The 22,152-nt window shown below is 43.7% G+C and overlaps 1 protein-coding gene across 3 annotated transcripts in view; it reads left to right on the top strand.

Moving 5' to 3' along the window:
* Positions 1 to 22,152, top strand: part of LOC111950672 (cytospin-B-like) — a 183,089-nt gene that overhangs the window by 118,568 nt on the left and 42,369 nt on the right. For all 3 annotated transcript variants that reach the window (XM_070434267.1, XM_023968448.1, XM_023968449.2), the window contains 4 exons: positions 133 to 239; positions 445 to 517; positions 1,378 to 1,522; positions 3,361 to 3,463. In XM_070434267.1, coding sequence (XP_070290368.1) covers positions 133 to 239; positions 445 to 517; positions 1,378 to 1,522; positions 3,361 to 3,463 — 428 coding nt within the window. The remainder of the gene's footprint in view (positions 1 to 132; positions 240 to 444; positions 518 to 1,377; positions 1,523 to 3,360; positions 3,464 to 22,152) is intronic.

Here is a 22,152-nt window from a genome sequence, read left to right as displayed (position 1 = left end):
GTGTAAAAGATAGTTGTAGGAGTTCATGGGACATAATCATGGAATACGGTATCAATTAATCACTTCCTCATTCACTTTCCACTTAAACGTCCACCCCGTGGCTTATGTACACTCATGTGTTGAGCATTGCAGATGGACCTGGGCCTGGACACACGGTACAGATGCACTCCTCACCTAGACGCCTTCTAAGTGGGATCCCTGTCCGCACAGCACCCGCAGCTGCAGTCTCCCCCATTCAGGTACAGTACAGGCCCTCTTCAGTATGCACTACAATATCAACCACTGTGTTATAACAGTTTGTTACYGAATTATAAATTATCTATAAACTAATAATTTATAATTTATAAACTAGCTACTTTTATAAAAGTACCTTTATAAAGCCATTAAGTAAAGTATGTCTGGGACATGAATTGGACTGTTAAAAGTCTGTTTTGTTTTGGATAGAGGCATTCGTCTATCAAACCACTCTCAAAGACACTGGAGAAAAGGATCAACCATGGAGATTTCTCTCATCCAGGTAAGTGACACACTCCGTAGAGAAAGCAAGTACAGATGTACTGTAGGATCTTAGTTTGAGCCAGTTTGCTACAGAAGGAAAATAATCCTGCAGCAACAGGAAATGTGAATTATTATGTGTATTATAATTAATGGAAATTTTGTAAGGGTTGATACGTTTTAAGTTAGGGCTGATCAAGTCTGAAATGTAAAGTGGAAGTTACAAAGTTTATAAGCCTTTTTAAAACTTGAATACACTGCAAGTTAGCATTCTCATCAACAAAAGAGTGATCAAATCAAGATCCTACATCTGTAGAAACAGTATCAGAGTATAAATCTAACTAATCCTGCAGACAGCAGTCCCATCTTTTTGATGAAGTGCATTGTGACCGAACATTAGCTTTGAATGACTCATTGCTCTGACCAAGGATTGGCCAATGACTCAAACTCAAATGTCTACTCTGATTAGCCTAGTTTTTTTGTTCATTTGAAACAGTGCATGTTTAGCTGGAACCACAGCTGCATTATGTTACTTGAGTAAAGAAACTGGAGAATATGTGAACATTTTCTTTCATCTCTCTTTTGGGGATTGAACTTTGAGAAATTTGAGAAGCTAGAGTTTATTTTGCCAAATGACAGCAAAAAGGACAGCACATTATGTAGTTCTACTACACCCAAACAATTTAATCACCAACTATACCACTGCATAATATAACCTAATTTGGTCTTTGGTCTTGTTCTATGATGTTCAGATCAGTAGTATTCTGTGGGCCAGAGAGATTTCAGGGGGAGGAAGAGACCATGGCCTTCCAGTGAAATATGCGCTTTCTCTCACTGTCCACGTCTCCCTTCCTCCCTGTTTCCTGATGTTGTGTTTCCCAGATAAGTACGGGGGCTCTGGGGATGAGCTGAAGCCCAGCAGCCTTATGAGGAAGAGTCCTTCCCTGGAGTCAGTCATCAAGTCCCCAGCAACCCTCAGCAGCTGCAGTCACTCCATGAGCTACAACAGGAACAACAGCAAGCTCAGGTGGGCCCTCCATCCTGGAGACACACTCAGAGGCACTCTGGCACAAAAACGAATACACACGTATCTACACTACCGTTCAAAAGTTTGGGGTCACTAAAAAATGTCCTTGTTTTTGAAAGAAAAACATTTTTTTTGTCCATTAAAATAACATCAAATTGATCAGAAATACAATGTAGACATTGTTAATGTTGTAAATGACTATTGTAGCTGGAAACAGCAGATTTTTTATAGAATATCTACATAGGGGTACAGAGGCCCATTATCAGCAACCATCACTCCTGTGTTCCAATGGCACATTGTGTTAGCTAATCCAAGTTTATCATTTGGCCATAAAATGGCCAGAAACAAAGAACTTCCTTCTGAAACTCGTCAGTCTATTCTTGATCTGAGAAATGAAGGCTATTCCATTCGAGCAATTGCCAAGAAATTGAAGATCTCGTACAACGCTGTGTACTACTCCCTTCACAGAACAGCGCAATCTGGCTCTAACCAGAATAGAAAGAAGAGTGGGAGGCCCGGTGCACAACTGAGCAAGCGGACAAGTACATTAGAGTGTCTAGTTTGAAAAACAGACGCCTCACAAGTCCTCAACTGGCAGCTTCATTAAATAGTACCCACAAAACACCAGTCTCAACGTCAACAGTGAAGAGGCGACTCTGGGATGCTGGCCTTCTAGGCAACATCCCAGATGCTTTTCTTTTCAAAAACAAGGACATTTCTAAGTGACCCGAAACTTTTGAACGGTAGTGTACCTGTGCTTGTGCAGACTTTAGCTAACAGTACTGTTCTTGCTACTACAAAGTAAAGTACAAATACAGAGAAAGTATTATAGAGAAAGAGAGCTCACTACAGAGAATTTCATGTATCACCTGTAACATCACACATCACCACCGTTCTATTCACATAGAGTAGATTACACGCCCCCACACACCTTCATACACATTCATACTGATAGATCTTAACAGTCATACTCAGTGACACAGTTTCAACTGAATTCGATTCACCGTTAGATCAGTGATGAACTGGGAGAGGATTACAGTAGGGTCACTGAACATATCTGTATCTATCACCTGATTGCCCCAGTTTTTACTGACTGCCATTGTTTATCTTGAGCTAATGACAAAGATGCATAACTAATGTGATATCGAGGGTGACCCAATGTTCTACTATTAAAATCTCATCACACACACACTAGATTGTGCATGTGAAAATGTTTGTTGCTCCTTTGTTGCTCCTTGTTATTGTTTTCTCTAGAGTATGTCACTCCAGTGAATTCATACACAGGCTTTTCGACAGCAACATTTGTTAAGACAATTCCCGACTCCCCAAGCTACAGTATGTTGTGACTCACAGCATGTGTTTCATGTTGACCATGTTGCTAAGTGAGAGCAATGACCAGGGTGTCTCCTGATGTTTCCATGGCCACAGAGACTACTCTTCTCTGATTAGCTTTCATTACGACAGCCCAGGGGATCAAATCAGCTCCGGGATGTGTTTGTGTGTTTGTGTGTTTGTGTGTTTGTGTGTGTCGTGTGTGTGGTGTGTGTTGTGTGTGTGTGTGTGTGTGTGTGTGTGTGTGTGTGGTGTGGGTGTGTGTGTGGTGTGTGTGTGTGTGTGTGTGTGGTGTGCGTGGTGCGGTGCGTGCGTGCGTGCGTGCGTGCGTGTGCGTGCGTGCGTGCGGTGCGTGGTGCGTGCGTGCGTGCGTGCGTGTATGTTGAGGTTGATGTAAGGTTGCTGGTTTTTATGAGGATACACGTCCCCACACACAGGTCAGATGTCATAACATTACTGTTGTATCCTTCTCCGTCCATGGCTGTGGTGTCTGTCCCTGGTGTCAGTGTGGAAAGAAAGGACCCCTTGGCGCACTGGCGCGGGGAGTACGGGGGTTCTAAGAGGAACGCGCTACTGAAGTGGTGCCAGAAGAAAACAGAAGGCTATCCGGTAAGGGCCCTGGGTCAGAGACCCAAATCATAACCCCATCAAATGCTCTTTATCTATCATGTCCTCTCGTTATCTTGCTTCCTTTCTCCTCCTCTTCCATTCTTTCCTCTCTCTCTTTCTTCTTTCTCTCTCTCTCCTCTCTCGTCTCTTTCTCTCTCTTCTCTCTCTCTTCTCTCTCTCTCTCTCCTCTCTCTCTTCTCTCTCTCTCTCTCTCTCTCTCTCTCTCGCACTCGCTCTCCCTTCTCCTTTTCTCCTTTCCTCTCTCACTCGTTCTCTCTTTTCCTATCTCGCTCTCTCTAGATTTCAGGCACCCAAAAATTGCATACATTATAGAGGCCATACTGTGCAGTGAATGTTCCTTCAATCCAAGGTTTGGTGGGTAACACTTTAGTATAGGGAAGCCATCTTAAAGATGGAGACTTCTAAGTATTTTTTAAACTTCCTGCATTGGGCTGGATGTGTCAATGTATAGTTTATATAGTACATACATAATCTATGAGCAGAATTACTGTCTTACCTCAATTAGCCACAAAATCCCTAGTTTGAAAACAACTGTTTGGCATGCCCCCTAGCAATTTGAGTTCAACCAATAAACTTCAGGCCCTCGCCATATGGGGAGTGACAGCTAGCAAGATGCACATGATGCCCCCACAGCAGAGCGAGAGAGAGAGAGAGTAATGACGTCGTGCACATATCTACACATATTTGACGTAGTACACAATTTTCAGCGTCCACTTTTGGCTCGTGAGCGCTACTTTGAGAACTACTGGCTAAAAAGTATACAAAAGTACCGGAGAATTCCTTTACAGTACTATGTCCTTATTAGTCTCACATTGAGACAGCTTACTAAGAATATCTTTGTTTTATAACTTGCTCTTTATTAAATACTGTTATGACTAACAATGGGGTTCTTAAAGATTGGCCAGTAACACACGACTTATAATGTTTGAGGTTTTAGGCTGTTTTGACATAATAGCTTGCTTTGTTTATAGACAAACCATCGCCTCACCTGTCCTCGCTGTGTGCCTATAAGATGATATCATCAATGTCAGAAAATCAAAGCAAAGTGATTCAGCTCAAAAAATACAGTGGAATTGATCAAATCAAATCAAAGTTTATTGGTCACCTACACAGATTTGCAGATCTAAACAAGAAATCAAAAAATAACAATCCAAGTACAGTGAGCATGTGTGAGAATCCAGAATGTAAATATGTGGTGTGTATAGACAGTATATAATTTGGAAAGATAATAGTAGGTATATTAGGATGAGCTATGTTGAGAATACAGTATATACATACACAGTGAGTAAACAACAGTATATAAACTAAATATGAGTTGACCAGCGTGCAATGACTCTATAAACATGGGGCATTAGTCTCAAGGTGCAGTGCCGGATGGTAGTCGGCTGGTGACAGTGTCTAAGGTGCCAGGCAGAGTACCGGGCGGGGATGCAGGCCGACAGAATGCGCTCAATGGTGTATTTGTAGAATTTTGTGAGAGTCTTAGGGGCCATGACAAATTTCTTCAGCCACCTGAGGTTGAAGAGGCGCTGTTGTGCCTTCTTCACCACGGTGTCGGTGTGGTGGCACCATTTCAAGTCCTCAGTGATGTGCTCGCCTAGGAACTGGAAGCTTTTGACCCTCTCCACTGTAGCCCCGTCGATGAGGATGGGGGCGGGCTCCCTCTTCTGTCTCCTGTAGTCCACCAGTCAACGATCAGCTCCTAAGTTCCATGATCACCTGATGTGTGTCTACGGAACTGGCGTGCAAACGCAAGTGTGTGTGTGTGTGCACGCTTGTGTGCATGTGTGTGCACGTGTGTGTCTGAGCAGACATGTAAGTGATAGCGTGCATGAGCGTGAATATGTGTGTTCCCTTTCTAGGCCCTGTGTCCAACGTCCATTACACTCACATTCACCTGGCTTAGCCTTCCGCTAATTGCCAGTTTAAGGAGTCCATTAAGCCCAGTGGCATTAGTACTGGGTCTCTGTGATGTGATCCATGTGTGAGGGCCAGTGTGCCATGCCAGGCCAGCTAATGTAGCTAACACTCTGAGGGGATATTGGTTTGAGCCGGTAAACAAAAGCTAAGGAAGGAGGTTGGGGGTCTGCCTGGTCTCTGCACCATTCTGTTCTCCCTCTTAGCTACATTCCGTCGCAGTATGGGGTGTGCTAGCTAGCTTACAGTAGCACCAAGTCTGCAACTGAAATAGCACCCTAGGGAATAGTCCAAGGGTTTGACTTCAGTCAATTGACAGATTACTGTACCTTGCTCGACCAAGCACAGAGCCTTAGGGCAATAAATGTGTTAAGACAAGTTTAAAGGTGACTTTACGGCAAAACATGTACTAGCTTTACTTACGTCTGATATATGGTCCCTGATAAATGGTCAGAAATTATTGAATGAGTTTTCAGATCAATTGTTCCTGTTTTCAGGCACGTTGGATTGTGAACTTTGAGTCATCCCTCCACCCTGTGCTACCTCCATGCCCTCTCCCTGGCCTGGTTGCACAGTGTTCCAGTGGTACTTTTTTTCATCATTCTTACTCAATGCCTGTGTTCCTAACACACTGAAAATCCTCTGTGATGAAAACAGCTGACCAGGAGATGAGATATCTGGTCAGCAGATAGTCTGATCTTGATAGAGACTAGTGAACGTTAGAGTAGATTAGTTTCTTCCTCTAGCACACAAACTGCATCTGAATGGGCTCTACTATACTGTACACTGGCTGTTGTATTTTCACCTATGATCTCCTTTAACTGGGAGATGGACATGGTCCCAATCTTGATGGAGACTTGTGACTGCTTATCTGATTTCTGATACTTTATTTCATACACAAACTGTATCTCAATGCTTCTAGCTGTGGGGTATTGGCACCTACCAGTATTATATGATCTCTTTTTACACTCAGTAGTTCTGCTGGAGAGAATAATAATGATCTGGTTTCTGGAATGCAATAAGAGGCTTTGCCTAATAGCTGGATGGGAATGTATTTCTGTTCATGGAATGACTAACCCTTTACACTTGTGGGAATTGGCCTATATGGATAGGACTAAATTGAAATGTTTCTTACAGAATACATATGAAAAGCATATGCATAAGTATGGTAGCGATTTGACAGGGAACATTTTGGAGATTATGGGGAAATTATTAGACCAAAGTTCAGGAAAAAGTTCACCTGACACAAGACTGAATCCAAGCATTACACTATTGATTTATTGTATGTGCATTTTACATTTACTGTACTTTTTGCTGCATTTGTTTATAACGAAATCTGAAAATACTCTGTAACACGATAACAATATTCCTGTGGGGTAGTTGGTGCAACATAAGACAAAACAATGACATGAGTTTGAGTGAGAGGACTAACTTGTAACGCTCTGGGTGTCGGGGGTGTGAAGTCAGGCGCAGGAACAACAGAGAGTTCAATATAGTGCTTTTAATGCACACACGGTAAACAATGTCCCCACGGTGTACAAACAAATGCCCCATACACGGGGGACAAAAAACCAGTCCAAATACACTCTACGAACGAAATAAACAATACGTTCGTCTACTCCCGATACCAAGGTACAACTGAATCAATCCCGCACAAAGAAACGTACGGGCTGGCTGACTAATAAAGCCCAACTAATTATAATCACCTCAACCCAGGTGTAACAAATAAACACATAAGGAGGGGGAGGAAAAAGAGTCAGTGGCAGCTAGTAGGCCGGCGACGACGACCGCCGAGCGCCACCCGAACGGGAAGGGGAGTCACCTTCGTTCGGAGTCGTGACATAACTGGTGACTCCAAGTGACTACACACCTCTCTAAAGTGTGCACTTATTAAGTAATTTCAATGCACTTTTATGACTCAAAGAAGATTCTTCCAATTATAAGGTGCTTTTTTTTTAGCTTTCCTAGCTGTGTAGTTGAGGAACTAGAGCAAGCACACTTGTAGTTTCTTTGTTTGGAACACAAATTTGCATCCCCGCCATTACACAATTACTGTTGTGTAATTGATGGGGCCGACAGAGATGGCCGCCTCGCTTCGCGTTCCTAGGAAACTATGCAGTATTTAGTTTTTTTATGTGTTATTTCTTACATTGTTACCCCAGGAAATCTTAGGTTTTATTACATACAGTCGGGAGGAACTATTGGATATAAGAGCAACGTCAACTCACCAACATTACGACCAGGAATACGACTTTCCCGAAGCAGATCCTCTGTTTGGTCCACCACCCAGGACAATGGATCAGATCCCAGCCGGCGATCCAAGACAACGGCGCTGCAGAAGTGGCAGACAGAGTGGTCTTCTGGTCAGGCACGGTAGACGGGCACATCGCGCACCGCTCCCGAGCATACTACTCGCCAATATCCAGTCTCTTGACAACAAGGTAGACGAAATCCGAGCAAGGGTTGCCTTCCAGAGAGACATCAGAGACTGTAATGTTCTTTGTTTCACGGAAACATGGCTCACTCGAGACACGCTATCAGAGTCGGTACAGCCACCTGGTTTCGTCACGCATCGCGCCAACAGAAACAAGCATCTCTATGGTAAGAAGAAGGGCGGGGGTGTATGCCTTATGATTAACGAGACGTGGTGTGATCATAACAACATACAGGAACACAAGTCCTTTTGTTCACCTGACCTAGAATTCCTTACAATCAAATGCCGACCGCATTATCTACCAAGAGAATTCTCTTCGATCATAATCACAGTCGTGTATATTCCTCCCCAAGCAGACACATCGACGGCCTTGAAATAACTTAATTTGACTCTATGTAAACTGGAAACCACATATCCTGAGGCTGCATTTATTGTAGCTGGGGATTTTAACAAGGCTTATCTGAAAACAAGGCTCCCTAAATTTTATCAGCATATCGTTTGYGCGACCCGGGCTGGCAAAACCCTGGATCATTGTTATTCTAACTTCCGCGACGCATATAAAGCCCTCCCCCGCCCCCCTTTCGGAAAAGCTGACCACGACTCCATTTTGTTGCTCCCAGCCTATAGACAGAAACTAAAACAGAAAGCACCCGTGCTCAGGTCTGTTCAACGCTGGTCCGACCAATCAGATTCCACGCTTCAAGATTGCTTCGATCACGTGGACTGGGATATGTTCCGCATAGCGTCGTACAACAACATTGATGAATACGCTGATTCGGTGAGCAAGTTTATTAGCAAGTGCATCGGTGATGTTGTACCCATAGCGTCTATTAAAACATTCCCCAACCAGAAACCGTGGATTGATGGCTGCATTCTCGCAAAACTGAAAGCGCAAACCACTGCTTTTAATCAGGGCAAGATGACCGGAAACATGACCGAATACAAAGAGTGTAGCTATTCCCTCCGCAAGGCAATCAAACAAGCTAAGAGTCAGTATAGAGACAAAGTAGAGTCGCAATTCAACTGCTCAGACACGAGAGGTTTGTGGCAGGGTCTACAGTCAATCACGGACTACAAAAGAAAAACCAGCCCCGTCGCGGACCACGATGTCTTGCTCCCAGACAAATTATACAACTTCTTTGCTCGCTTTGAGGACAATACAGTGCCACTGACACGGCCCGCTACCAAAACCTGCGGGCTCTCCTTCACTGCAGCCAACGTGAGTAAAACATTTAAATGTGTTAACCCTCGCAAGGCTGCAGGCCCAGACGGCATCCCCAGCCGCATCCTCAGAACATGCGCAGACCAGCTGGCTGGTGTGTTTACGGACATATTCAATCAATCCTTATCCCAGTCTGCTGTTCCCACATGCTTCAAGAGGGCCACCATTGTTTCTGTTCCCAAGAAAGCTAAGGTAACTGAGCTAAATGACTACCGCCCCGTAGCACTCACTTCCGTCATCATGAAGTGCTTTGAGAGACTAGTCAAGGACCTTATCACCTCCACCCTACCTGACACCCTAGACCCACTTCAATTTGCTTACCGCCGCAATAGGTCCACAGACGACACAATCGCAATCACACTGCACACTGCCCTAACCCATCTGGACAAGAGGAATACCTATGTAAGAATGCTGTTCATCGACTACAACTCAGCATTTAACACCATAGTACCCTCCAAACGCGTCATGAGACCCTGGGTCTCGACCCCGCCCTGTGCAACTGGGTCCTGGACTTCCTGACGGGCCGCCCCCAGGTGGTGAGTGTAGGTAGCAACATCTCCACCCCGCTGATCCTCAACACTGGGGCCCCACAAGGGTGCGTTCTCAGCCCTCTCCTGTACTCCCTGTTCACCCATGACTGCGTTGCCATGCACGCCTCCAACTCAATCATCAAGTTTGCAGACGACACTACAGTGGTAGGCTTGATTACCAACAACGACGAGACGGCCTACAGGGAGGAGGTGAGGGCACTCGGAGTGTGGTGTCAGGAAAATAATCTCACACTCAATGTCAACAAAACAAAGGAGATGATCGTGGACTTCAGGAGACAGCAGAGGGAGCAGCCCCCTATCCACATCGACGGGACAGTAGTGGAGAAGGTGGGAAGTTTTAAATTCCTTGGTGTACACATCACGGACAAACTAAAAGGGTCAACCCACACAGACAGCGGGGTGAAGAAGGCGCAGCAGTGCCTCTTCAACCTCAGGAGGCTGAAGAAATCTGGCTTGTCACCAAAAACACTCACAAACTTTTACAGATGCACAACGGAGAGCATCCTGTCAGTCTGTATCACCGCCTGGTACGGCAACTGCTCCACCCACAACCGCAAGGCTCTCCAGGGGGTAGTGAGGTCTGCACAACGCATCACCGGGGGCAAACTCCCTGCCCTCCGGGACACCTACACCACGCGATGTCACAGGAAGGCCAAAAAGATCATCAAGGACAACAACCACCCAAGCCACTGCCTGTTCACCCCGCTATCATCCAGAAGGCGAGGTCAGTACAGGTGCATCAAAGCGGGGACCGAGAGACTGAAAAACAGCTTCTATCTCAAGGCCATTAGACTGTTAAACAGCCATCACTAACATTGAGTGGCTGCTGCCAACATACTGACTCAACTCTAGCCACTTTAATAATGGGAAAAATGTATCACTAGCCACTTTAAATAATGCCACTTTATATAATGTTTACATACCCTACATTACTCATCTCATATGTATATACTGTACTCTATACCATCTACTATATCTTGCCTATGCCGTTCGGCAATCACTCATTCATATATTTTTATGTACATATTCTTATTCATTCCTTTACACTTGTGTGTATAAGGTAGTTGTTGTGAAATTGTTAGGTTAGATTACTTGTTAGATATTACTGCATGGATGGAACTAGAAGCACAAGCATTTTGCTACACTCGCATTAACATCTGCTAACCATGTGTATATGACAAATAAAATGTGATTTGATTTGTTTACGCAATCCAAAAACGGTCCGTTAGAAATTGCAATCTGGGTCAGGTCGGCATGATTTGAAAGCTTCTATTGCCAACATGACTAGCTAATTTATAAAATTATCAGGATAAGGTAAGACCCAGATGCAGACCGTGTCGAAGTAACAATGTTTATTACAGCAACAGGGGCAAAGGTACAGGACGGCAGGCAGGCTCAGGGTCAGAACAGGCAGAGGTCGGTAATCCAGAGCCGGGGCAAAGGTACAGGACGGCAGGCAGGCTCAGGGTCGGGCAGAGTGGTCAGAGGGGCGGACTCAGGGGCAGGACAGGCAAGGGTCAAAACCAGGAGGACGAGAAAAGAGAGACTTGGGAAAAGCAGGAGCTGATACAAAAAACACTGGTTGACTTGACAAACAAGCCGAACTGGCAACAGACAAACAGAGAACACAGGTATAAGTACCCAGGGGATAATGGGGAAGATGAGCGACACCTGGAGGGGGGGTATAGACAAGCACAAGGACAGGTGAAACAGACCAGGAAGTGACAAAAATACGATCTTAGGCTTTCACAAGGCAATTCAGAGAAACAGATCTTAATTTTAGTCCGCATAGAAAGGAGTCATGAGTGCATTCAGGTGCGTGTGCAGCAGCGAACATAATTTATAGACAAACATAAGCTTATTCTGTTCAGAGCAACCCAGGCTATGATGCCAGGTCATCTTGTAACTGTACATCAAACATAGTGATTATAAATGTTGACACTGTACAGATGTAGGATCTTAGTTTGATCACTCTTTTGTTGCTGAGAATTTTCCTGCATTTTCCTGTCGCGTCTTGAAACACCTTGGAGAACATAAATCCACTATCAGACGTCAAGATATCACCTCGCAAGTTGCTAGACACTTTATAGAACAAAATCATTCTATTAATGAATTGCATTGCGTCGGGATCTAAAAAGTAAATCCACCACGCAGAGAAGGTGATTACGACAACAAATGACTCCAAAGAGAAGCCATGTGGATATACTGTATAAATTAAGTTCTGTATCTCCACACGGGTTAAACAAAGAACTAGATTTCACCTCCTTCCTATAGGCCAAATTTAGACTGTTTTACAAGAACACTGTCCATATCAGATTTTGCATATCGTTTGTGAGTCAGTCCCACATATTTATGAATGGCTGAGCCTGATGTCCTTTGTGGTAAGCCGTCTCATGAATTGGTATAATGTATCCAAGTGAGCAGACACCTAAGTCAAATGATTCATGAATTGCCCTTCGTGCCCGCTCCCAGAGCCTATAATTCTGTATTTCTTTGTGACTAACTTGTATACAGGTAGACCAGAAAAGCCACATCCCTGATTGGAAGATGAATGACAACCTTGATTAGAAGCACCTGCTGCTCATCGGTTGTTCCTTAAAAATGCTGTTTTGAATTAAAATTAAATTGTATCTATACACTGAAGGCTGCAAAGCCGAAACGTCTGTGTACGCTATCCCTGATGCAGTGAAAATAATATCAAAATCTAAAAATGAAGTAAGCTTTATGCAACGTCTTTTTGAGTGCGGACCCATTACACCTTTTGTTTGTCAGAATTTACGGGTTTTAAGCCTCTGGGAGAGCACGATGGTGTCCTTTCGATCACTTTAAAATGTCAGACTTTATTTGCCCTAACGAAAAATTGATTAACCCTTAAACAAAATGTCCATGAATTATAATAATTCACATTTCCTTTTGGTGCAAGGTTATTTTCCTGGTCTAGCAAACGGTTTCAAATTAATATCCTACATCTGTATATGACATGAGTTTTATGATATGGAAATGTGAAGTGCACATTTGGACTCACAGGTGTTTGGCTTTCTTGTATGACATCAAATCAGTATTTTAAAATACGTCTCATCTTTTGAAATACATCGAGTCCTCTTAATTTACATATTTCCCTCACTCAGACAACAAAACAGTCAAACCCATACAGATAGAGAGCTGTGAAGCGCAGAACCTGAACTCTGATGACATTCATAGCATGTTACTGTACAGCCACTGCGTTCCAATTTACGCGCTTATCAGCGCCCAAATCTGCCATTTTCAACCCGTATACGGGTATGAGTGTAAAGGGTTAACATTGAGTGTTGCATAATTCTGCAGACACGTCTATTGTTTTTGTGTTAGGACAACAGCCATTCATGTCTAAATCATTCATTCATTGATTCATTTCATGTCTTCGGCATCATTTTCAAGCTCTAAAATTACATTCCAGTACTAGGAACGGATATGGCCACAGGCCTCCTCTGAGCACATGGTGGTCTGCCTGGTGAAAGGAAAAGGTTACTGCTAGAGCTGTGCCACAAATGAAGCTTAATATCAGGCCAGTAAAGGTCAGAGCAGACAACCAACGGTGTTCCACCATCATGGCCGACCGGGCTTGGTCCAACAGCGGCCCACTAATTACCTGCTAATGTCTGGAGACACACAGTCCTGTCACAGTCAAACACCTCTCCTTAAGGCTGCTGGCTAACCAGGCTGAGGCAACGTGTTGATAGTGTTACACAGAACAGGAGGTTGGGCAGTTGAGATCACCCTCCTCTTTCTACCTAACCGTCATTCTGGCTTGATAAAGGTTAGAGGGGGTTTATAAATCTTTCAACAGATTCTGATTCCCAGATCCCAGACTGTAACTTTAAAGGTTAGTGGGGTTTATATCTTTCAGTTTCAACAGATTCCAGTGTATTGTTCTGTAGGATACCTCTTTTGCTCCATTTAGTAAGGTGGGTCTTGAGGTGATATTTGCCTACTAACAGGACTCTAAAAGCTGTAATTCATGTTTTCAGAGTTGAAGAGGTAATGTAATTGGGATATAATTAACCGTCACTTTGAAGAGGCCGTATTTGACTAGCCCTGTAGGAATATTGAGTGTGTGTGTGTGTGTGTGTGTGTGTGTGTGTGTGTGTGTGTGTGTGTGTGTGTGTGTGTGGTGTGTGTGTGTGTGCGCGCGGTGTTGTGCGTGCGTGCGTGCGTGTGTGTGTGTGTGTGTGTGTTGTGTGTGTGTGTGTTGTGTGTGTGTGTGTGTGTGTGTGTGTGTGTGTGTGTGTGTGTGTGTGTGTGTGTGTGTGTGTGTGTGTGTGTGTGTGTGTGTGTGTGTGGAGTGCGCGTGTTCTCTCCGCTGCACGGTTCAGCTGAGGTAGGTGTCAGAAACTGTCATATATTATCTCATCTGTCTGTGGAGCCGGAATGGCCTCTCTCTCAGACAGCCCCTCCCCCTGGCCAGAGTGGAGGGGAGGGGTCAGCTCTCTCTCAGACAGCCCCTCCCTTTTTTATTATACCACAGCCATATTGTTATAAGGCCTGTGGTCAAACAAGACTAATTAAACTGAGATGGAAAAACAGGCACCACTGTAATGAAGAGGGGGATTATTTCCCATTTAAAATGAAAACCACTAAATACAATGTGTGTCCCAAATGGCACCCTATTCCCTATAGTGCATTACTTTTGACCATAGCCCTATGCGCCCTGGTCAAAAGTAGGAAATAGAGAATAGTGCCCATTTGGGATGCATCCTATGAAGCGCTAATCCTATTGGGGATATAGAGCATTATTACAACCATTTACTGTGGTCAATAATAATTACTGGGATGGATTTAATTTAATATGCTAGGATTGAATTTGTTTTAGTAGCTACTGTATTAGATCACAATACCAGCATAATAAAGCTAGTGTCTTTAGTGATCACGATAAAGGGCTAACTTTGGTAATATGTGTTTGATTTTGAACATCATCCTGTGATCCTGTCACATATAAAACTAAAAGAGGATGGCAGATTTAATGCAGTTTTTGATGTTGAAAAAAAATGCAACTGTCTAAAAGCGAAAATAGGTTTTTAGACAATTTTGCAAATGTATTGAAAATAAAAAACTGAAATTACTTACACTCTATGAATGAATGACATTTTATTTTCGTATCAAATCGCCAATTGGCAACCCATCCCTTATGGTGTTAATTGAACATAAACAAACATTACAATAATTCACTGTGATAATTCAGTGATAATTCTTCTTCCTGTGTTCTCTGCAGTGCGCATCGCATAAAGACTGAAAAAATGTAAGATAAAAATCTATACATAATAGTAAATAAGCTTATCCAAACAATAATGATATACCTAGAGCAGTAAAAAAATATACATACAGTGCATTTGGGAAAGTATTCAGACCCGTTCCCTTTTTCACATTTTGTTACATTACAATCCTTACTCTAAAATGGATTTAAAAAATAATAATCCTCATCAATGTACACACAATACCCCATAATGACAAAGCGAAAACAGGTTTTTAGAATTTTTTGCGAATGTATTAAACATAAAAAATAATAATACCGTATTTTGCTATGAGACTCGAAATTGAGCTCAGGTGCATCTTATTTCCATTGATCATCCTTGAGAAGTTTCTAAAACTTGATTGGAGTCCACTTGTGGTAAATTCAATTGATTGGACATGATTTGGAAATKYACACATCTGTCTAAATAAGGTCCCACAGTTGACAATACATGTCAGAGTAATGAGGTAATGAGGTCAAAGGAATTGTCCGTAGAGCTCTGAGAGGATTGTGTCGATGCACAGATCTGGGGAAGGGTACCAACAAATTTCTGCAGCATTGAAGGTCCCCAAGACCACAGTAGCCACCATCATTCTTAAATGGAAGAAGTTTAGAACCACCAAGACTCTTCCTAGCTTGGCCAAGCTGAGCAATCGTGGGACAAGGGCCGATGATCACTCTGACAGTGCTCCAGATTTCCTCTGTGGAGATGGAAGAACCTTCCAGAAGGACAACCATCTCTGTAGCATCACCAATCAGGCCTTTATGGGAAAGTAGCCAGACTGAAGCCACTCCTCCACTTGGAGTTTGCCAGATGGCGCCTAAAGGACTCTCAGATCATGAGAAACAAGATTCTCTGGTCTGATGAAACCAAGATTGCACTCTTTGGCCTGAATGCCAAGCGTCATGTCTAGAGGAAACCTGGCACTTTCCCTACRGTGAAGCATGGTGGTAGCAGCATCATGCTGTGGGGATGTTTTTCAGCAGCAGAGACTGGGAGACTAGTCAGGATCGAGGGAAAGATGAACGGAGCAAAGTACAGAGAGGTCCTTAATGAAAACCTGCTCCAGAGTGCTCAGAACCTCAGACCTTGGTAAAGGTTCACCTTCCAACAGGATAACGACCCTAAGCACACAGCCAAGACAATGCAGGAGTGGCTTCGGGACAAGTCTCTGAATGTCCTTGAGTGGCCCAGCCAGAGCCTGGACTTGAACGCGATCGAACATCTCTGGAGAGACCTGAAAATAGCTGTGCAGCGACGCTCCCCATCCAACCTGACAGAGCTTGAGAGGATCTGCAGAGAAGAATGGGAGAAACTCCCCAAATATAGGTGTACCAAGCTTGTAGTGTCATACCTAAGAAGACTCGAGGCTGTAAATACTGCCAAAGGTGCTTCAACAAAGTACTGAGTAAAGGGTCTGAATACTTATGTAAATGTGATATTTCCGCAAAACACCAGTCTCAACGTCAACAGTGAAGAGGCGACTCCGGGATGCTGGCCTTCTAGGCAGAGTTCCTCTGTCCAGTGTCTATGTTCTTTTGCACATCTTAATCTTTTCTTTTTATTGGCCAGTCTGAGATATGGCTTTTTCTTTGCGACTCTGCCTAGAAGGCCAGCATCCCTGAGTCGCCTCTTCACTGTTGACGTTGAGACTGGTGTTTTGCGGGTACTATTTAATGAAGCTGCCAGTTGAGGACTTGAGGCGCCTGTTTCTCAAACTAGACACTCTAATGTACTTGTCCTCTTACTCAGTTGTGCACTGGGGCCTCCCACTCCTCTTTCTATTCTGGTTAGAGCCAGATTGCGCTGTTCTGTGAAGGGAGTAGTACACAGCGTTGTACGAGATCTTCAGTTTCTTAGAAATTTCTCGCATGGATAGTCTTAATTTCTCAGAACAAGAATAGACTGACAAGTTTCAGAAGAAAGTTATTTGTTTCTGGCCATTTTGATCCTGTAATCGAACCCACAAATGCTGATGCTCCAGATATTCAACTAGTCTAAAGAAGGACAGTTTTATTGCTTCTTTAATCAGAACAACAGTTTTCAGCTGTGCTAACATAATTGCAAAAGGGTTTTCTAATGATCAATTAGCCTTTTAAAATGATAAACTTGGATTAGCTAACACTACGTGCCATTGGAACACAGGCGTGATAGTTGCTGATAATGGGCCTCTGTACGCCAAATAGATATTCCATAAAAAATCTGCCGTTTCCAGCTGCAATATTAATTTACACCATTAACAATGTCTCCACTGTATTTCTGATCAATTTGATGTTCTTTTAATGGACAAAACATTAGTTTTTCTTTCAAAAACAAGGACATTTCTAACCAACCCCAAACTTTTGAACGGTAGTGTACATACATTGATACATACAGTACCAGTCAAAAGTTTGGACACAGTACTCATTCCAGGATTTTTCTTTATTCTTACTATTTTCTACATAAAATCTATGAAATAACACATATGGAATAATGTATTTGAGATTCTTCAAAGTAGCCACCCTTTGCCTTGATGACAGCTTTGCACAACAGCAGTCACAACATACATAACATATACAGATATATAAATACAGAAAAGTTTAACAGAAGGTATTTGTATGTAAATGTGATATTTCTGTTTTTCATTTTTTATAGATTTGCAACAATTTCTAAAAAACGTTTTTTGCTTTGTCATTATGGGGTATTGTGTGTAGATTGATGGGGGGGAAAAGATTTAATCACTTTTAGTAACGTAACAAAATGTGGAAAAGGTCAAGGGGTGTGTACTGTATGTGTTGATATACCCGTACATCCCACCTGAGCCTTTTCCCCTTATATGGAGCCTGGCCTTGCCATGGCTGATATCCCTCTATGTATGCGCCCATTCAGGTGGTGCGTGCGTGCCTGCGTGCGTGCGTGGGTGTGTGTTGACGGCTCTTGCCACTGGCCATACTCTGACGACTAACAAGGTCAACCGTTGAGAGAGTTACCGGTAAACGTGGTAAACAACACACACACTGATGTGAGAGCTTGAGGTGGCCGTGCTGTCGCCATGGTGATGAAGAGCTCAAACCACCCCAGGGTAGAGGGGGAGAAGGGGTAAACACAGCACTGTGGTAATGTGACCAAGATTAGTAGACACACACACACTGGGACCTGAAGGATGTTCTCCATTGGTGTATGTCAACATCTGGAGGCGAGGCATGTGCTGGGTGGGACTGCTGTCAGCACACCTCAAATGTCAGCTTCTCAGAAGAGACAATCGATCACCCTTAAGGAGGCTCTGATTGACTGGGCCCTGTGGGAGATAGCTAGCCTCTCTGAGTGTAGGAGAGGGTTCGCTCTCACATTCACTGTTTGTGGATCTCACACAGACACATGCACCTCCACATGCACTYCAAACAGAGCTGATCATACTTATATGCCTCGGTCAAAGGCGATGCAGAAAACATTATCGTGACAAATGATCTGTTTGAATGACAATTAAATTATCTCAGTTGAACTGAAATCCACTGCTTGTCACAGACAGTTAATCACTTTCAATATAGTCTTTTAAATCAAAAGGTTTCATTCTGATAATCTTTTAGAACCTGTTCTGGTTTCCCAAGGATTTTTATCACAGTGGTCTTTGATGTTGTTTGGGTCAGCAAAACATTCAAAAAAAGCCTTGTTTATTGTTTAGGATGGGAACAATGAGGAGAAGAATGGCCTGGCTGGGAGTCTCAGTCTGGGCTGGACAGAGCACAGGCTCAGCTGGGAGACACTGACGAGATTGGCCCCCCTCGGTCATCCGGCCCTCTCTGAGAAACAACACCCCTGCATGGCCTGGAGGGAAAGGGAGGGGGCAAGGGGGTGAGCTAGGACCCCCAGAGGGGTGAGGAAGAGTGAAGAGGCTAAGGAATGTAGGAGGGGTCATCTAGACATTAGAAGAACTATCTTGATTTACCCTCATATTAGTCTTCAAGACTGAAGTTTAAATAGTGGGAAATGTCTTCTTTGAAAATGACCTGATGTACTTGTATTGCATTGGATGCTGCAGATGCATAGGTTAAAATGCATCACTCTCCATACTACCTCAGTACCATATATATGGCAGATAAATAAGAACTTCCTTAACCCAATTCAAACTGACACAAAGGACATAGTATCCCTGTATCCTATTTGACTGCTGCTACTCTTCTTAACACCCCACTAAGAGAGACAGAGAGGGAGAGAGAGAGGGAGTGTCGTGGACAATCGGTTCAAATATAACGCTTACAAGAACTTGTGAAATCAAATAGGCTTTTAATACAGAGTATAGCAAGCCTGGAATGGTCCGCGGAACACACACCGCTTTCCAGAGCCCCGGCTCCTGTATTTATCCACATATAGCATATGGGTCCAACCCATATGCAAATAACCATTATTCCCCTAATTCTCCTGCCACCATTATCTTTTAGTTCAGGCTTCCTGCTTGTTCACGCCTACTACCGCCCATATCTGCTTTCAGTTAGATTATAATGGTGGTAGGACCCTCTCTTATCCTAAAAATAATATATGTCTATCTATCCTATAGGCCTTCGTATTTTTAGATGCAGCTGACTATGGGTCCCTCTATCATTAGTGTGTCAGCAGACCATGGGWCTCTTCCTTTCATTAATGTGTCAATATACTCTTTGTTTTGTTTGCCTTTATTGGAATCAGCAGACATCTATGTCTCCCCTATCCTTAGTGTGTCCAGTTGTCTTAGGCGCCTATGTGTCTCCCTGTCTTCCTATGGTCTGTTTTTAATGTTCAGCTGTCCTATACGTCTGTGTTATCTATGTGTCTCATTTACTCCTACAGGAGGGAGAGAGAGATGATGCCGACAGACATGGCAGCTCTGTTTTTAGCCCCTAAGTAACTTCACAGTATTTCATATTTTTTTGTTATTTCTTACATTATTAGCCCAGAATTGTTTTTATGTTATTACACACATCCGGAAATAACTTTTGGATATCAGAGTGGCGGTAACTCACCAGCATTACGACCAGAAATACGACTTTCCCGAATTGGAACCTTTGTATGTACCCCACAGGGCAATTTAACTTATTCCAGAGGCTGATCCAAGACGCCACAGGCGGAGAAGAGATATTCGGAGTTGTCACGGGTGTGACTCGGGTGGGAAATTCTATGTTTTCTATTTCTTTGTGTTTGGCCGGGTGTGGTTCCCAATCAGAGGCAGCTGTCTATCGTTGTCTCTGATTGGGGATCATATATAAGTTGTCATTTTCCGTTTGGGTTTTGTGGGATCTTGTTTTCTGTATAGTTTATTTTGCCTTACACAACTGTGCGCTTTCGTTTTTCACTTTGGTTATTTTGTTCAAGTGTTTTTTGAAAATAAATATCATGAACACTTTCCACGCTGTGCTTTGGTCCACTCCTTTCGACGAGAGCCGTTACAGGAGTGAACTTCTAGTCCGACTCAGGAGGCATGCGCACCATCCACCGCTTCCAAGTATTTTACTCGCTAATGTTCAGTCCCTGGACAATAAAGTAGACAAGCTCAAGGCGAGGATCTCCTTCCAGAGAGACATCAGGGACTGTAACATACTCTGTTTCACGGAATCATGGCTCTCTCCGTATATACTCTCCCTGTCCATACAGCCAGCTGGGTTCTCAGTACATCGGGCAGACAGGAATAAAGAACTCTCCGGGAAGAAGAAAGGCAGTGGTGTATGTTGCATGATTAACTACTCATAGTGTGATTGTGATAACGTACAGGAACTCAAGTCCTTTTGTTTACCCAACCTAGAATAGCTCACTGTCAAATATCGACCTCACTAAATAATTATCTTCGGTTATAGTCACAGCTGTGTATATTCCCCCTCAAGCCGATACCACAATGACCCTCAAGGAACTACACTGGACTTTGTGCAAACTGGAAACCACATATCCTGAGGCCGCATTTATTGTAGCTGGGATTTTAACAAAGCGAATTTGAGGAAAATGAACCCATTGCCTGTAGTACTCGCGCTTCAAAAATTCTCAACCATTGTTACTCTCCCTTCCAGGATGGATACAAGACCCTCCCCTGCCCTCCCTTCGGCAAATCAGATCACGACTCTATTCTGCTTCTCCCTTCCTATAGGCAGAAACTTAAACAGGAAGTACCCGTGCTAAGGTCTATTCAATGCTTGTCTGACCAATCAGAATCCATGCTTCAAGATTGTTTTGATCACGTGGAYTAGGATATGTTCCGGGTTGCCTCTGAGAATAACATTGATGTATACACGGACACTGTGACTGAGTTCATTAGGAAGTGTATAGGGGATGTTGTTCCCACTGTGATTACTAAAACCTACACAAACCAAAAACCATGGATAGATGGCAGCATTCGCGCAAAACTGAAAGTGCGAACCCCCGCATTTAACCACGACAAGGTGACTGGGAATATGGTTGAATACAAACAGTGTAATTATTCCTTCCGTAAGGCAATCAAACAGGCAAAACGTCAGTACAGAGACAAAGTGAAGTCGCAATTCAACGGCTCAGACACAAGACRTATGTGGCAGACAATCATCGATTACAAAGGGAAAACCAGCCACGTCTAGGACACCGACGTCTTGCTTCCGGYAAGCTAAACACCTTCTTCACCCGCTTTGAGGATAAAACAGTGCCACCGATGGTCCGCTCCCAAGGACTGTGGGCTCTCGTTCTCCGTGGCCGACGTGAGTAAGACATTTAAGCGTATTAACCCTCACAAAGCCGCCGGCACAGACGGTATCCCTAGCTGCGTCCTCAGAGCATGCGCAGATCAGCTGTCTGGAATGTTTACGGACATATTCAATCTCTCCCTATCCCAGTGTGCTGTCCCCACTTGCTTGTCTACCACTTGCTTGTCCACCATAGTTCCTGTACCAAAGAAAGCAAAGGTAACTGAAGTAAATGACTATCGACCCGTAGCACTAACTTCTGTCATCTTGAAGTGCTTTGAGAGGTTAGTTAAGGATCATATCACCTCCACCTTACCTGACATCCTTGACCCACTTCAATTTGTATACCGCCCCAATAGATCCACAGATGATGCAAACGCCATTGCACTGCACACTGCCCTATAACATCTGGACAAGAGGAATACCTATGCAAGAATGCTGTTTATTGACTATAGCTCAGCCTTCAACACCATAGTACCCTCTAAGCTCATCATTAAGCTCGGGGCCCTTGTTCTGAACCCTGCCCTGTGCAACTGGGTCCTGGACTTCCTGATGGGCCGCCCCCAGGTGGTGAAGCTAGAAAACAACACCTCCACTACGCTGATCCTCAACACAGGGGCCTCA

This window comes from Salvelinus sp. IW2-2015, linkage group LG23 (assembly GCF_002910315.2).
Source record: "Salvelinus sp. IW2-2015 linkage group LG23, ASM291031v2, whole genome shotgun sequence".
In the NCBI taxonomy this organism is placed as follows: Eukaryota; Metazoa; Chordata; class Actinopteri; order Salmoniformes; family Salmonidae; genus Salvelinus; species Salvelinus sp. IW2-2015.
This window is presented reverse-complemented; position numbering and strand designations above follow the sequence as displayed.